Source organism: Telmatherina bonti (genome assembly GCF_933228915.1).
Source record: "Telmatherina bonti genome assembly, chromosome: 22".
Taxonomy (NCBI): domain Eukaryota; kingdom Metazoa; phylum Chordata; class Actinopteri; order Atheriniformes; family Telmatherinidae; genus Telmatherina; species Telmatherina bonti.
Window position 1 is genome coordinate 33,288,822 of NC_136631.1, and position 18,349 is coordinate 33,307,170.

The following is an 18,349-nucleotide window of genomic DNA, read 5'->3' on the forward strand; positions in this document are numbered from 1 at the left end:
CATTTGATTAATTATTTTGAGATCAAATGAACAAAACAGGGTACAAGAGTCCAGTAGTTGAAATGTCCAATGTGCAGCAATTCAAGACATCTTAAAATAGTCTTTTTTTTTCTTGTTGATTCTGGCTAAACACAATTGCCTTTGAATTGTGCAGGATAAATAGCTGCTTTTTAATTTTTTGTGTGTTACTTGAATAGTCATAGTTTTACAGGCAGTATAGAGGAGTTCTAGTGGGTGTAGAGGTCAATCAGATAGGAATTCTTGCAGGCGGTTAAGCTAAATACTTTTAATTGGAGCCACAAATAAAGTTAATCTTTTCCAAGCAAAACATCCCAAATTTCAGACAAAATTTTTTTAAGTTATCATGCAAATTTGATCACATGTAACCTGAATGTGCTTCACATTCAGTGTGATTATTGCCCTTATGGTTCAGACCAGTACTGTAGTCTATAGAGTGAATTTTGCACTGGTTTGGTACTAAATGGGTAGTGAAGGCCGACGTATCCATATGCTGATCAGTTCTTCAGGAGTTGTTGTTTTTAATATGTAGAACATTTTTCTGGCTTTCCATTCAGTTTTCCTGGCTCACACTGCTGTTTTAGGACTAGACTATCAATATTTCATTCCACAGCTGATCAGTGGGAGATCAGTGTTGGTCGTCCTCATGGTTGCAACAACGTGCAGTAATATAGGTGTTTTTCAGGCAACACCAACAGCGTCTGATGCAAAATTATTTGATGCAAATTATATATTGCTATATATTAAGGGTGCGATTCAAGTTTTTTTTTTAATTAAAAAAATAATTAATTAGAGGTTTTATTATTCATCTTATTTAATCACATTTAAATAGCATACCAGCAGTTGCCCCAAAAGGCAACGTTGTTTTTTTTTTTTTAAAAAAAGACTTTTGTAGACAACTGACCCAAGTAACACACAAACATTAATGTTGCAAAGTCGAACTCTAGTAATGTCTGGAAAAATGCATTTAAAACTGTGGTAGGTAATCTTACTCTGGTGAAGTGGTTCCTCATCCTGATAGTAGTCTACACATTTTGTAATCACGAACAATAAGAAATATAGTTAGACCCCTCAGTTTACTGTAAATGTGTAAAAACTCTGACCAATCCAAACGTTCGGACTGAATTAAAATTGTTCCTTTCTTATATTTCGTAAGCTTCTTCTCCAAGCTCCTCCCCCTCCTGCAGAGCATACCTGATAGCCACACCCTGCGTATAAACAGCGTGTTAGGATGAAAATACAAAGTAGTGAAGAAGAAACTCGGAAGGCAAACATGGCTGAGAAAATGAAGGAAGGATTTCCTGACCTGGCTCGGAAAGAGAGAAATCGTTGGTGGAAAAAGCTGCGGGCTAGAAAAGCACTCGGAGAACGCAAACCTCCCCCAAGGCCTTTAAAAAATTCCTGATCCAGATCACCACCAACAATAAATCAGTTCTTCCTTTTCACACTTCCAACAACTCCTGAAAATCTAATTAAAATCCGTCCATAACTTTTTGAGTTATCTTGAACACAAACATATAAACGTTGGTAAAAGCATAACCTCCATGGTGGAGGTAAGAAAAAACCCTTGGATCACGCAAGGAGCAAAACCAGAGGGGGAGGAGCCAAGACAGGGCGCCACTTTCACATCTTGCTGCTCCCCAACATTACCTACTGCTCATTCAGAAGAGTGAACAAAGCTTGCTTTCCTATCAGGCTCCAAAAGCCTCCCATATCACCAGGAAGAGTCTCATGGTTTATCACTTGTTGCTTTTAATAACAGCATCACTAGAGAGGTCTGAAAACCCTCTAAAAATAGCGACAAAGTGGCTAAGTTAGCAACACTGCGTTAGCCGAGCTCTGATGTGTGCATCGATGTAATCGTTGTACCAGGAATTGGTGCACTACACAAATATTCCAGGTTGTTTAGGATACATTACTCTTTTTTTTTTTTTTTTTAACAAGTTAATGTTTCTGCAATTAATTAATCATATTTAATGTGTTGCATTCTCACCCCTAATATAAATACCACATTCAGCCCCATGTTTGATCTTTGGTGACCCACTGAGTTGAGCTGTTTTAAAATCTGGTTTTCTGCGTATTGGAGGTCAGATGTTCATACAACCCTAAATCTCGTCTCGTCTCGTCTCAGTTATTTAACACTACATTATTTTACAATATGAACTGCAGGCCTTTAAGCGTAACTGTGCATTTCAGAGTGTGTAACCTTAGGAAAGACCCAGCCATCTTCACATTGCTATTCACTTGCTCATCATTAAAACACATTTAGATGGTTCTGAACAGCTTAGAGTAATGTGACATGTTTACTATTGCTCTTTCATTGCCCCTATGCTTTGCCAACTCTGTGATATTAAGCAATTTTCTGGCAATGAAATGAGTGTTTGGAAAATAATAAACAGAATAAGGGTGAAGTGGTGGATTATTCCATATTATTCTAAACATTGTATGGACATTTTTAATACTTTTTTTTTCTCCTATTGTCATGTATGTGGGGCTGCAGGGTGGCACAGTGGTTAGCACTGTGGCCTCACAGCAAGAAGGTCACTGGTTTGATCCTTGGCTGGTCAGTGGCCTTTCTGTGTGGAGTTTGCATGTTCTCCCCGTGTATGCGTGGGTTTTCTCCGGGTACTCCAGCTTCCTCCCACCATCCAAAGACATGCATGTTAGGTTAATTGGTCACTCTAAATTGCCCCTAGGAGTGAGTGTGAGTGTGAGCATGAGTGTGGTTGTTCGTCTCTCTGTGTGTGGCCCTGCAATGGACTGGCGAGCTGTCCAGGGTGTACCCTGCCTGTCGCCCAAAGCCAGCTGGGATAGGCTCCAGCTTCCCCGTGACCCTGAATTGGAATAAGCAGTTCGGAAAATGAATGAATGAATGAATGAATGTCATGTATGTTGCTGAGAGGCAGAATCATCCTTCATAATGGAGCACAATGCAATGTCTTTTATAAAGGGTGCATGTTTAACAGTCGGAAGACAGACTCAAAAAAATGATCCTTAAGGCGACTTAAGATGGTCATGTTTATGAAAGATCAACAATACCAGAGCGGCAGCCTTGTATGTTAATGTTGCAGTAGAATGAAGCTAAAACTGCTACATATTCAGCCATCTGGATTTAAAGGCATGGACTAAAGTACCATCTGAATCTAAAGTACTGATTTCCTCACAGTTTCTCCAGCCTGTGACCAACTTGTTGCATTGTGGACTCTGAGAAAATCCAAACTGATGATATATTTTCTTCCAACAAGGGGAGCATGAAGTGGAAAATCCTTGTAAGGAAACACAATTTGTACCACTCTTACAGCCCACTGATGCATTAAAAAGCTTCTCTTTGGGTGCAGAACATGTACCGTTTAAAGAGAAACAGTCTCTTAACACCGCCAACTTGACTTTAGTTAGCTGATTAATGGGCGCAGGGTGAAGCACTCTGTTATTTGAATACTCCTTAAAATATGATGAGCTGTGGCTCTGTCTTGCATCTTGGAGAAGGGTCATTACTCTGAGGGAGAGATGCTATAAGGGAGGAAAAACATCCATTAATCACGCCTGTGTTGTTTTGGCAGTCGACTTGTCGAGATGCATGGCATGGATGTCAACTTTGACCTCCTGTGTAGTTACTGGAGTAAAATTTATGAGGAGACGTATAGTTCTGGTCAGGCATTGCTGTAAGTCAAAGGAGCCCAAAACTGGTGGCGTCATGTTAATAAGCAGCATATGTATGAGGTCAAGATGAGACTATTGTTGTGTGTCAACTCTATAGAGTGTATGAGAGAGGAATGTACGAAAAGATAAGGTCAGTTTTGAAGTCCTCTAATAACTATCACTGTTTTGTGAAAGCTGGATCTGTCATGGGGAAACTCTTACGGGATAACATCTTTCTCATTCATTGAGTGGGAATCTATGACTTTACATTGTGCTCCATCCACAATCCAACTTCTCCCCACATCCATAAAGTCTCTTCTGACAGGACCTAACTTTTCATTTAGTAGAATCCGAAAAAGCAATAAAAAAAATAATCGAGGGTGGTAAATCTTTCCCCGAGTCGTGGGCCTACTGTGTCGGCCAGGTGAAAGAGACATCAGCCAGACAGCTGGGTCCATGTCCCGGGTAAAGATGGTTTTCCTACAGTTTTCAGAGCTGTTTTGCCACAGGCAGTGTTTCTCTTTATCCATGACAGAAACAGTTTACAAACCATGGAAATGAAGACGGTTTGCGACTGATAGCTGGAGGTATGGCCCGAGGCTTTTTACCCAGAGAGAGGGACACATAGAAGACATGCTTTGTCAAACTTGGAGTCTCCCGGGTAAATAGCTGGAATGACCTCAGCGTTTATAATAAGTGTATTGGCAAACCATCTGTTATTGGGTCAAAAGATAAAAATTAATGGACAGAAACGTCTATTACAGGAATTCACCAGTTTGCACTGATCATGGGATACATTTGGTCATGCAACACCTTTCACTGATCATATGAAGAGCGAAAGGCAGCGAAGTCCACAGCATTGAGCCTCTGCTGGCACTTCACACGCCGGTCTTTCTCATAGTGTTGCACCTGCAAGCCAAATGTACCAGCAAGTGTTAAATTAAGTCTCACGCTTTGCTCAACTGATCTAGTTAATTAGCATAAAATGAAAGACACAAACCGTTGTACGCAGAGCACATAGAAGAAGAAAGGAAGAAGAGAAGTGCAATCAAAACAGGTGGTCAAGCACTGTGATATGTTTCCCCTAAATAGTCACTAGAGATGAGGGTAGATACAGAATAGCTACTTTAGCTAAATCTTATGTCAATGTTAGCTCACGCGTTGCGGACAAATTTAGCAGCATTTCCTTTTAGAGAAGTGTATGATTATATAAATGTTGAATCACCTAGAGCTGCTAATTCCAACGCAGGAAATGCAGTTGTACATGTTGTTCTGTCTTTCCTGTCGTCTCCACCCCAACCAGTCGAGGCAGATGGCTGCCCTCCCTGAGCCGGGTTCTGCCGGAGGTTTTCTTCCTGTTAAACGGGAGTTTTTTCCTTCCCACTGTCGCCGTGTGCAGCTCAGGATGGTGGATTGGATCCAAGTCATGATTTGATGCAATCAGTTGGTTTCTATTATAGGATTTGTATGAACTGGCTTGAAATGATGTGTATGTAAAGTGCCCTGTGACAACATTGTTGTGAAGTGGCGCTGTACCAATAAAGTTGAATTGAATTGAAATAACTACGCATGGTATTAAATAGCTGATAGTGCAATATATTTATTCATGAAAATTTAATCTAATTACCCAACTACAGTCTTTTTTGTTGTGTGTGCTGATGTTGGTAGCATTAAAATCTATTAAAATATAATGTCAGTATGAATAATTAGGAGTTCATATGATAATACGGACCTGTGAGAACATTTAAAGGTATTTAAATGCACTTTAAAAGTACATCAGTCCAATGCACAAACCTCTGACTCCTCAGTTGTTGCTACTGGAATTTTAGGTCAGCAAAGGTTCGGCTGGTACTCCACATGACCTTCAGGCTACCTTCTGGCCATCTACTGCGTCGTTGTGAATACGTGAAAAGAAATTAACTTGTTCGACCATCTGCCCGTACTGGAAACAGCTCTTCTGTCATAATTTAATATGACTTGGTAAGATAATGAAAGAGGCTGAGGCTGACTTCATGCTAACACAGCTATAATCTGAACACGCTACTTTTGCCAATTTAACAACCATAAAATGCTTTCAGAAAAGTCTTCCTTCTGCACCTCACTCCTGCTAACTTCTCTTTCAAGTTGCAGGATCCCAGCAAACAACCAGGATTCGCTGGATTTAGTTTCTCTAAAATAAGTGTTCAACTTCAGCCGTCATGAGCCACTATTCTGCTGGTTTTAATTATTTGCCAGCCTGTTATGACTGCGATGGTTTTATGTTGTGTATGTTTTACTTTGTAAGTGTTCTGTGTGTCAGTGACGACAGCTGCGCCATCGCCTACTGGACTGGACTGCCTGAGGAGATGGGTCGAAGTGCGACTGGCTGTTTTACAGAGGGACGGAACATATCATCCTTTACACTGAATCCAGCTGGCGGTGCGTAAAGTCAGACTTTTTTGTTGAAAAGCACTGAGCTACATCTTTTGAATTTTCCCATGTTTGATAGGTAGGGAGGTAAGAACCTGGTTTTATTTTCTCATTTATTTTAGACTAGGTAAGTTTACTTGAGATGGCATGGGATTTGTTTTGTTTGTTATTTTGGCTTTTGCTAACTTTTTGCAAAACATCTTGTCACTGATTTGTTTTTAAATCAGTTGGTTTTTGTTAAATCCTCTTCATGTTGTAAATAATACAGGATTTTTTTTGTCTAAACCTTCTCCTGTGAGCCAGTTTGACTCAGTTGATGATATTTTCATGTTGCATTCAGTGAAACGATTCTCCAACAGCTTGCTGTCAACCTCTCTACAAGCCTCTAAATGACCTTTTAGCTTGAGTCAGGTGTGTTGCAGCAGGGAAATCTGCAGGACTGTGGCCCTCCAGGTCCAGAGTTGCTGATCCCTGCTGAGTGCAGACCTCACCTTTCTGAGGCTGAGGTTTTGATGCATTGCAGGTATAAAGCAGCAATCTTTAGGTTAATGACTGATCTTCACTGTGATGTGTCCCAAGTGGAGACTATAACTGTAAGAAGCTCATCCTTAAGCTGAGTTTATGCCACATTTTAAGCATGATTTTCACACTATAGACATGTTCTGCTCTCTTCAGAGGCAAATCTGTCCCTCTCAGGCAGCCACTGGTTGCTTGTGTGAAAGTTTATGAAGACGTGATTTATGAGGAACGTGGACATGTCCCGGTCTCTGGCCATAAATCTGAAGGAGCTGTCAAGTGACAAAAAAAAATAAAACCCTGCAGTCTGCAAGCTGTCTTCTGTTTTTCTCTCACAGTTTATCCACATTTCAGCCCAACAGCTGCTGCCTTGTCTGATCCTCGCATGTTTGGTTGCTTGCCATCCATAAGTTGTCAAGCGAGCCGTCAGTGAGGAACTATAGCCAATTACAGACGAGGTTAAAGGACACGAAACAAGCAAAGGCAACAGAGAGCGCAGTCTGTTTGGTCTGCAGGGACTTGGAGCGAGCACAAGTAAACTTTGGCTACAAGAAACAGATGAGGAAAACTGATTACGTCCCATGAAATCTAACATTTAAAGATAGAAGACTTGTCTAAGGGATGGGTGTATTGATACTCTGGAGTGCTGATTTGAAATATTGGTTTTAATATCTGAGCATTTTAGCTAATAAAATGCTGTAAAAATCACCTCGGGTGTCATTCTTTCACATCTTCCATGTCCCCCCCATTCCTACCAACCCACAGGTATGCATGTGTCTCAGCTTCCTCCCACAGTCCAAATGGTTGGCAAGTTTTGCCATGTATCCTTGCTCCAACCCACTTGACTCAAACTAATATGTCTCTGAGCAGAACTTCATCGACTATTGAATTTATTTAATGGAAGCGAGGATACAGTAAAAATCTGCCAGACAGTAGCCCTCGAAGACTTTGGACACTCTTCTAAGGTCTTGCTAGGAGTGAATGTGAGTCTGGTTAAATGTTTGTCTTACTAGGTTGGTGCTCTGGTGGACTGGGAACAGCTCCCGCCCCCTTACTGACCCTGCATCCGAATAACAAGATAAATGAATGATAAATGATTATTATGAAAAACATGAGAGCATGACCGCTCTTGGCTTCCATACATGGGTTAGCTGGTTTATAAGCATTTCTTTCAAGTATTTGATGTTTTTATTCATTTTCAAATCCCATAAGAAACATATTGTTGCACACTTTTTTTTTCTTAATGTGGATTAGTATCTGTTTTGATATTACTAAAAAATGACCATAAACTACTGGATCTGAATCAACAGGAAATATGTTGGTATGACCTCTGACCTGAGCTAGACTTGTCCACCACAGCTGGAACAGCTTGTTTCAGACCACTCCTGTCAGTCTGCGGCTGGACAAGTGTTGAAACATGACATAAACATGTATGATATTGCAGAGCAATGTGGCCGCAGTAGTGTCATGGTGGAGATCTGAGTTCCACAGACCATCTTCAATTCAATTTTCTGTGTTTCTTTATATCAGTAGGGTACAAAAAACATGTGTAATGAGTCCCACATGTTAAAGGCCTGTAGTTTCCATGTTGTTTGACTACAGATGAGTTATCATTTTATCACTGTACTGTTACAGTACCGGCCACACCAGGTTGCTCTGGCCATCTTGCTTTGGGTATTCCCAGCTAATTAATGTCAAACAGATGTGATGTGATGCTGGAGTGGCAGAAATCGAAGAAAGGCCAGGTGTTTATATGGATTTCTCATCTCTGTAAGGATGGTGGGGATTATTGAGTTTTTTCTGTGTCTACCAGATGAACTGTTAGAGGTCATGAAGGCTTGCTAAGTGGCTGGATCAGGTGGTCCAGCCTGGAGGATGGAGATCCCTGGGAAGGTGGGTCTGCAGTGCGTCAGACTAGAAATCTGAAAGTAAGTCCTGTTTTAACTTTTACATGCTGAATTCTGGATACTTCCACACTGGCTCTGTCTGTGACGGTGCGTAAGCCTACCGAAACATTGTGTGTTTGAAAACAGCTTCAGGAACATTAATGAAAATCAAAGGGAAGCAGTGAGTTGCAACGCTTAGCTCAGCTCTGATGGGAGAGCGTGATCACCTGCTGATGCCAACGACCGGATGCATCTTTATCTTTTACATGTCGGAGTGTACCTTGAAGTTGGTGCTGAATGAAATATCTAAGCACCGTCAAGACCAGTGATGAATATTAAATGTGGGAATATTGAATCCAAAGAGTGATTCTTAGAAGAGTGATTTGTCTACGATGTAGAAAGCTTTCAATGTTCTCACATCGGATTGTTATGCCATGGAAACCAAATGAAATCATCTGATGTTCAGTTTTCGTTTAAAGTTTTTCTGTTGCGAAACTTTGCTTTATATTTCAAACTTGCTTAAATCATTACATGGTCTACACAAAAGGTCTTAACCCCCCTTTGAGAGATTTTTCATCATTTGCAGCTCATCCGAAGCCGTTTCAGGCATCGTATGTGCTGCTGACTGGCTTTTACATTCAGAGGTGAGAATTAAAACACAAAAACAACCTTCACCTGATTTTTGTTTTATAATAAAAAAAACTAAATTGAAATGAGGCATTTTAACTTGTTACATCGTTTAAATGAAATGAACAAAATCTTAAAAATGGCTTTATGTTGGTTTTAGATTTTGCAGACCAAAAAATAGAAATGATTGTCCGGAAATCGTTTAGACTTCACTGGTGGCGACCGTTCCCGCCCAGAGAGTAATTACTGTCTGAGAAAAAGCAAAGGACATCATGTCCTATACAATAGAAAACAAAAAAATGAATAAATAAAAAAACAACAAAAAAAGCAAAGAAAGAAAAGTCTAGGGCCATTTCGTGAAAGCGTCCTAATGGAGAAAAAGTGCAGCAGAAACCAGTTGCGTCTAGCCTCCAATTAATTTTTTTCTCCCATTTCCGTCTACTTGTCTTTCTTTCTCGCCACAACATTTTTCTTCTGGTTCTTTCTTCTCGCCACACAATGTCTTTCTCCCCATTATTCACCCAGTTTCCCTTTTTCCAGCTGCATTAAAGTAAATAGGTAATTAATCCGTGCCTTGAGGCCAAACAGCCACACATAGCAACCCTGCGGCTTGCCCACCGGCTCACAGGCAAGATGGAGGCAAGGTGAGGAATGCAGCTCATCAAACACTCCACAAACCCACCTGCATACCCCTCCTCTACTCTGCCAAATGATACAGAATGACAACTGGATTTAGTTTGGCATGTAACTTGATAGTAGGCAGCAAAAGATGATTTTTGACAGTCACGGCTACTTTCTCTGCTTGTTAGTGTTGCTAACTTAAGGCAGCCTGGAAACACTTGATCTCTCAGTCACCTGCAGCGATGGAGGCCAGGCGGACGTAATCCGAGCCCCTTTCCTCTGGTTCATATGGGTAGCTCTCCACCAGGCTGAGTCCTGCCAACACAGAGGAGAGAAGTTAGTTTGTTAAGCTGGTGAGAGTTGTCTGGGTAGGGACTACATGTCCAGCAGCTGGGAAAGACAAAACACATTTACACAAATAAACATTTACTAAATATTAACTACTTGCACAAGAGCTGAGACGAATCTAGAAGTAGTAAAAAGCAAATGCAAATCCCGAAACAAATGAACATTAGCAGGCTCTTACTGGAAATGAAATGTCCTGAATACTGGAAGTGATGTGGCGATGACCTCATCTTGTAGTCCAAACACATTATTTGTAGGTCAGTAGCATGTTTCAAAAAGGTTTTCATATGTGAATAATGTTTTGTCAACTTCAGCCTTTCTTCGTGGATGGTAAATGGACTCATACTTATACAGCGCTTTTCCAGTCATGCCGACTACTCAAAGTCCTTTACACTACATGGCACATTCACCCAATCACACACACAATCATACCCCGACAGGCACATCGGGAGGCACCTTGGGTGCTACCCACGTCTACGCCCTACCCACGTCTACGAGCTACCCACGCCTATGCGCTACCCATGTCTACGAGCTACCCACGTCTACGCGCTACCCACGTCCATGAGCTACCCATGTCTACAAGCTACCCACGTCTACGAGCTACCCATGTCTACGAGCTACCCACGTCTACGAGCTACCCACGTCTACACGCTACCCATGTTTACGAGTTACCCACGTCTACGCGCTACCCATGTTTACAAGTTAACCACGTCTACGCGCTACCCATGTTTATGAGTTACCCACGTCTACACGCTACCCATGTTTACGAGTTACCCACGTCTACGAGCTACCCACGTCTACGCGCTACCCATGTTATCGAGTTACCCACGTCTACGAGCTACCCACGTCTACGCGCTACCCATGTTTACGAGTTACCCACGTCTACGAGTTACCCACGTCTACGAGCTACCCACGTCTACGAGCTACCCACGTCTACGCGCTACCCACGTCTATGCGCTACCCACGTCTACGCGCTACCCATGTTTACGAGTTACCCACGTCTACGCGCTACCCATGTTTACGAGTTACCCACGTCTACGAGTTACCCACGTCTACACGCTACCCATGTTTACGAGTTACCCACGTCTACGAGCTACCCACGTCTACGCGCTACCCACGTCTACACGCTACCCATGTTTACGAGTTACCCACGTCTACGAGCTACCCATGTTTATGAGTTACCCACGTCTACACGCTACCCATGTTTACGAGTTACCCACGTCTACGAGCTACCCACGTCTACGCGCTACCCACGTCTACACGCTACCCATGTTTACGAGTTACCCACGTCTACGAGCTACCCACGTCTACGCGCTACCCACGTCTACACGCTACCCATGTTTACGAGTTACCCACGTCTACGAGCTACCCATGTTTATGAGTTACCCACGTCTACACGCTACCCATGTTTACGAGTTACCCACGTCTACGAGCTACCCACGTCTACGCGCTACCCACGTCTACACGCTACCCATGTTTACGAGTTACCCACGTCTACGAGCTACCCATGTTTATGAGTTACCCACGTCTACACGCTACCCATGTTTACGAGTTACCCACGTCTACGAGCTACCCACGTCTACGCGCTACCCACGTCTACATGCTACCCATGTTTACGAGTTACCCACGTCTACGCGCTACCCACGTCTACACGCTACCCACGTCTACGCGCTACCCACGTCTACACGCTACCCATGTTTACGAGTTACCCACGTCTACGCGCTACCCATGTTTACAAGTTACCCACGTCTACGCGCTACCCATGTTTATGAGTTACCCACGTCTACGAGCTACCCACGTCTACGCGTACGCGCTACCCACGTCTACGCGCTACCCATGTTTACGAGTTACCCACGTCTACGAGCTACCCACGTCTACGCGCTACCCATGTTTACGAGTTACCCACGTCTACGAGCTACCCACGTCTACGCGCTACCCATGTTTACGAGTTACCCACGTCTACTAGTTACCCACGTCTACGAGCTACCCACGTCTACGAGCTACCCACGTCTACGAGCTACCCATGTCGTGCGAACGTTCTCTGGACCTTATTAATAAAACATGTTCAATGCAGTTCTTGTCCTCTAAGGAGTGTCGCTGACCTCCCGCTTGTAGCCGAACCGCAGATCATTTGTTTAAACTACAAGATGTGATCGGAATTTCCGGATGTTGTGTCCAGTTAAGAGCCGTCCTCATGTTTCAACCTTTATATTAGTTGTTTTCACTACTTGTAGATTTGTCTCAGCACTTGAGTAGTATTTTATTTGTAATTTCTTTCTAAAATGTAAACTAGTTTTTAAATTTGCAGATTTTTTATGACATTTATTTAAAAGTAAATGTGTCACCTAAATGTTACTTGTTTCCATACTTGTTCATGTGTTTTTATCTTTTATATATCATTGCTTTGCTTAATTTTTTGACATATCATATGTACTTTTGAACGTTATAGCTCCAGTGTTTTCCTCATGGGGATCCTCCTCGTTGGGGGCTGCGCCTGTTTGACCAGCGAGGTCCAGCGACCCCCATTTGTGGTGGGGGTCATCATGGCTGGGGTTGTGCACTGCAGCCTTTTGGCTGTGGTGTGTGCCCTGATCCCGGCCTGGGCGTTTTCTGTGACTGTGTCTCCAGTGGTCATTCCTGGGGAAGCTCCTGATGTGGAAGGAGCCACAGATATCGTTTCCTTACAGCAGTGTCAAGCCAGATACAGACATGGAATCCCGAAGGTTGTTTCCTTTGGGTCAGAGGAAAGGTGGGGTTGTTTGAGCTGTGTGTGTGTGTGTGCGTAAGTATGAAACTGTTTTTATGTTGTTAAGCACTTTGAAATGCTCCTGCATGGAAAGTGCTTATAAATAAAGTTTGATTAATTTTTTCATGTAAATGTGTTTTGCACTTCTCAGCCACCGTACGTATGTCCTCTTCACTCATTAATTTTTCAATTATTTTCTGAACCACTTAGTCCGATTAAGGGTGAATCCTATCTCAGCAATTACTGGGTGAGAGGCAGGTACACCCTGGACTGGTCGCCAGTCCATCACAGGGCCACACGGAGAGACAAACAAGCATTCACGCTCATATGTCCTCTTATGCAGGACACACTTTGCAGTACTAAAGAGGATCATTTATGTGTACATTTCACTTTGCTCTATCATTACTCTTGATTCCAGGTAAGAGATATCTTGAATTGGTGGGTGGAGTCCAGAAACCAGGCTGCTGTGAACAGAGCTTTACAGTGAAGATGTGCTGTTAACCAATGATTTTTACATGTGTTTTTTTTTAACCACAGCATGTCAGAGGTTTGCAAATCCTCAGGAAATGACCTCATAAAAAGGGCAAAGTATATCTCCTTTTAAAGATGATGAAAACTGAATTTGTATGCCATTCACACATGCAGATTAAATTCAGTTTTGGTTTTCTTTTCTATGGATTAAATACAACTCCACATGCTTCCCTCATTTCACACAATAGTGAAAATGTTAATGAGCTCAACCTCTGTTTTGCCTGGTTCGTTGCTGCAGCTGCTCTACTGTTCTGAGACACTTTTGACTTTTTCCTTTTACCCAAGTTAAACTTTGTGCACCATGAAATGCTCGGCTGTGGTGTTGGCTCTTGATTTTGATCATATTGTTGTGCCTCATTAAAAAGCCACCATATGAACATGTTAACAAGCCTAGAAACTTTAAAGTTGTTGTATAAAGTAGTTCAACTTGCAGTAAACTAACAATAATTTCCAACATAAAAAAACACAGAAACCCTGCTATTAGCAGGATAAATATGCATTTTTATCTGATTTAAACCATTTCAATTGTAAATTCCAACTGAGCTGATGCTTAATTAAGTGCCTGATAAGGTGTGATTATTTGCCTTGAAGCACTTAATCATAACTTTTTGAGATATGTAAATGTGATCTGCTAATATGTTAATGCTAATCTACTAAATCATAATGAAAGAAGACAAAAGAAACCCTTTTTCTAAATGTAACTGGTACACTCAGTACAAAAACATGAAACAGGATTGTTTGTCATAATGTAAAAACATTAGGTTGACAGTCCATGGTTGGAAATTGTCAGCTGGTTATTCATAGGGTGCTGCGTTCTGCAGGGCAGCGTTGATTGGACGTGACAGGACTTGCCAAGCATGAATAAGTGTTGCATCTTAATAATGCATTTTTTTCTTCCTTTTAAAAAAATAAAACTGTATTTGGTGGCTGAGGATAAACCTAAGTTGAGTTTTTTTACTTAATCGTGTTGTTTTTAGCACTGATTATTCAAAAGTAAGAGCGAAGAGGCAAAGTGTTTGGACTGGGTGTAAAAATGGTGTGCAGACTTTGCATCGTGTCTGCAGATAAATCTCACTGAAACGAAGGAAATAGACTCTTTAAGTCCTGACATCCCTCTAGCAGCTTCCCAGTTATGTTTATTTTGACCCTTTTTGTTTTTAACTTTCAACACTCCTCTTGTGTCCCTGATTTATTCATTTAGAATTGATTTATTTATTCCTGTCTCACAGCACTTGGGTCAACCTCATAAATAAATCTGACTTGAGGTTTCTTGAACAGAAGTCTGGGGACTGCTAACTGCATCTCTCCCTCATAACCATTTTAAGTTAAATTAAAAAATGCTGAGCAGGAGTTGGAAATAGGGCCTGATGGCAAACACACAGAGGCCTGGAGCCTGATCATCGTTATGGAGCAAAATGTATGGAGTCACTTTGTCATGATAGCAGCTCATTACCTTAGTTGCATCTCTGCGGGGGACTATATAATGAAATCGTTATTCATAATGTTTGGAAAATTTTACAATATTTTGAGTCATGGACCAACTATAACAATGTCCAGTCATGACTTTGGGCAAATGAGATCTAATTTATTTATTCAGATAAGACAAGCAAGATGATGACATTTTGTTTGTGTGTTGTAAACAGCTTTTTCATTGTCTGCTGCAGGAATCTCAGCAGCTCTTAGAAAATACTTCTCCTGTTATCTGAAACAGCGATCCTCAGTCCAGGTCCTCAAGGGCCAGTGTCCTGCAGGTTTTCTAAGTATCCCAGCTGCAACACACCTGATTCAAATCAATGTGTATGTAGCAGATGTGGAGCTTGTCTGAGTCCGAGGCCTTGTCCATATGTAGCAGGGTATCTCACAAAACGAAGATACTGTCATCCACACTAAAACGCAGAATTACACACTCAAAAACGATGGTTTTAAAAACCTCTGACTAATGTTCAGATTTGCAAATACCCTGTTTGCATGTCTGCGTGTGGACACATATATCTGGGGGTTTTGGGTTTTTAAACGTGACCGTCTGCGACAGAAAATACCATGATATCACATGTGCGACCCTTGTTCATGTAACCGAGGGTCTTGTTCATGCACCTGTACTTTTGTACCATGTAAAACAAAAACACAAAGAAGTTCTGCGGAACTGGCACAACCGCCATCTTTTACTATTAGTCACCACTGTAAAACTATCCCCAACAACTTCACCAGCACAGTTCAGGTCTGGCCTTTTCAAAATAAAACCGTAAACACACTGCTTTCTGAACACAAGAACTCTTTCACATTTTCGCCAGCATAGATGTCCTCGAAACTGTGATGCCGTTTGTGGTGAAAATTATGCACATAGTGTAGTTTTAATATGTCACTCCTTTATTAAGATTCTTTTATGTAATACAAAATATATATTCTACATAGTTTAAAGTAGTTCAGAAAGCTTGCTTTAGTAGGTTCATGCATAAAACTGAATGTCTGTTCAAGGCCTGTTTCAGCTTTGACTGTTGTTATCTGATGGCAGGTGTTTTGACTAGTGCTGCCAGGCAAAGGTTATTTGTGTATGCCTCAAGATTGCTGTAATGCCCTGAGCAGGGGCAGAGCTCTCAAGACCTCTCGCTCGCAACAACTGGGCATTGTCAATAAACTGGACAGAGCATGGCTGATCTCTAGATTTATTTCTCATCAGATAAATTCCACGACAGCGTTAACTGTTGTCTATTGTTTTTTTCTTACAAGCTCCACATAAACTATCAACGGCAAAGGACGACATTAAGGACAATTATTTTCTGCCACCTAACCCCCATATCACATTAGAGGCATTCATTTATTCATTCACTATCCTAACCTCTTTGTGTGATTAAGGGTCGCGGGGAAGCTGGAGCTTATCCCAGCAGACTTTGGGCAAATGGCGGGGTACACCCTGGACAGCTCGCCAATCCATCGTAGACATTTGAGGCATGTTTCCTGTTTTGTGGAAGTGACGTCATGAGATGAAAGGTTATTCTGATTGGATAGGATTAGGGGTGCTACCGCCGCCTAAAGGGTTGATATGCATATGAAAGTGCTTAACAAGGCGGTTATGTGGATATGTGCAGATGGATGTGTTTTTGCAAAACAAGGTCGTGTGGACTCATTTTTTCTTTACTGGGTGGAGGGTGGGTAGATATTCAGTTTTTAAAAAGCCCAGCTATGTGTGTTAAAAGTCAGAGTCTGGTGTGTTCCAGCAGGAACACTAGGAAAACCTGCAGGACACTGGGCCTTGAGGATCGGGGTTTGGGATCCCTGATCTAAAACATACATTTAAAGCTGACCAAAAACCATCAGCAACAATACTCAGGTAGACTGTGGTGCTTAAACCATGCCATCCATAAGATGGATCCATATTTGTATGTGACTTCCATCATATTTTGACCCAATAATATGAGTATTGTGCAGAAATGGAGATTTTTCAAGCCCAAAATCTGTTTTAAATTTAAATATAAAAGTCAAACAAACAACAGAATTAAGCATAAAGTGGTCGAATACAATCTATGTGGGTGTAATAAAAGGAATAGGAGCTCTACATTTGACCTATTTCTGACACGATAATCACTCTTTTCATTTGAGCCTGGTATCTACTGTTGAGCTGTGTGGAGGCGGAAGCCTTATTTATACGTAATGGGCAGCACATGCTCCATAATCCCAGTAACATACTGTACCTGCTGCCGCCTACCACACAACCGTCAGTTTCTGTGTGCATATGCCAACCGTACCGTGCAGCACGGACTGGTGAAGACTCCAGTAGATACTCAGGCAGTTCTTCTCCCTCTTCATCCCTCGTTTGCATTGGCAGCCGTGCAGAGGAGTGGAGAGCAGCGCCGTCATGGCATTCTCACACTGGTTTCGTGCCCCAGGCCCCAGTTTGACACTGCCATCTCCCGCCACACACTGCCTGAGGGTGCGCAGCCTTGGGCTGCAGGTGTCATCGCTGGAACAGGTGTCTCCGGCACGCAGGCAGTCCCTCCCGCCTGCAGACAGAACCATGTGTGGGACGCCTGTAGAACAAAACAAGACAAAGATCAGGCTGTGTTCATTCTGAAGAGACTGATCCTGTGAATGATCTTTCTCTTTATTTCTTTAGCACTGACTTTAAAACTGCAGGTCAAGAGTTAATGGTTCTTTTTCATCCAAGAACATGTTTAGCTTGTGGTTAATTAAATGTTTGACTGAGGGTGGATCTAAACTTAAAAGGAGGCGATTCATTCAGTTCAAGGTTTGGATTCCAGGAACTGGAAAAAAAAAAAAAAAGGATCAGAAAAAAAAAGAAACTTAATAAAAACCGTCTTACAAGGAGAAATAAAACCTGGTGATGTAACTATATTGAATTAGCTGGTGTGTGCTAGTCAGTATGAACAGGATGTAAAGCTGAAGGACATCTGGAAAATAAAAGTACAAAATGTTTACACAAGTACAACATGTTGATGTGAGGTGAGAAGAGCTGATGCCGATCTGATAACATGCTTATATCATTTTAACAGTGAAAAGCAAAGGTCTAAACAGGCTTTTACTGAACAGCAGCACACTAAAGAGGATATGATGGACTTTAGGGGACTAAGGGAAGCATCTATTTCACGAGGCGGGTCCCCTCATTCAAGTTGCTTGGAGAGGGCATTTCGGGTAACCTAACAAAGACCAGCAACATGACAGTAGTGTTTAAAAAGGTGCCAAAGACGCTTCATGTCTTCTGAGGAAGAACCAACATGACATCCGATTGCTGACGGCTCTTTATTGTGCTGACTTGCTGCATCACATCAGCCGACAGAAAAGCCTTTCAAGGGGTAAGAAAGATGCCTCCCGCCCAACTGCTGTGGAAGATGTAGCCAGCTCTAAGTAGCTGCATTTCCATTACAGCTCTTTTCAAAATAAAAGCAATATTTCTAAAATTTTGACAAACTACAAATGTAATTTGCAGGTGATTCCATTGAATGGTGTTTGTATAACCTGCAAGACTCATAAAATCTGTAAAAGAATGTTGATGACT

The 18,349-nt window shown here is 41.9% G+C and overlaps 1 protein-coding gene across 1 annotated transcript in view; it reads right to left on the bottom strand.

Annotated features, from left to right (window-relative positions):
• gfra4a (GDNF family receptor alpha 4a) overlaps positions 1–18,349 on the bottom strand; it is a gene marked incomplete at both ends in the record, with an annotated part of 219,200 nt that overhangs the window by 46,084 nt on the left and 154,767 nt on the right. The window contains 2 exons of the mRNA XM_079261769.1: positions 9,951–10,031; positions 17,082–17,363. Coding sequence (XP_079117895.1) covers positions 9,951–10,031; positions 17,082–17,363 — 363 coding nt within the window. The remainder of the gene's footprint in view (positions 1–9,950; positions 10,032–17,081; positions 17,364–18,349) is intronic.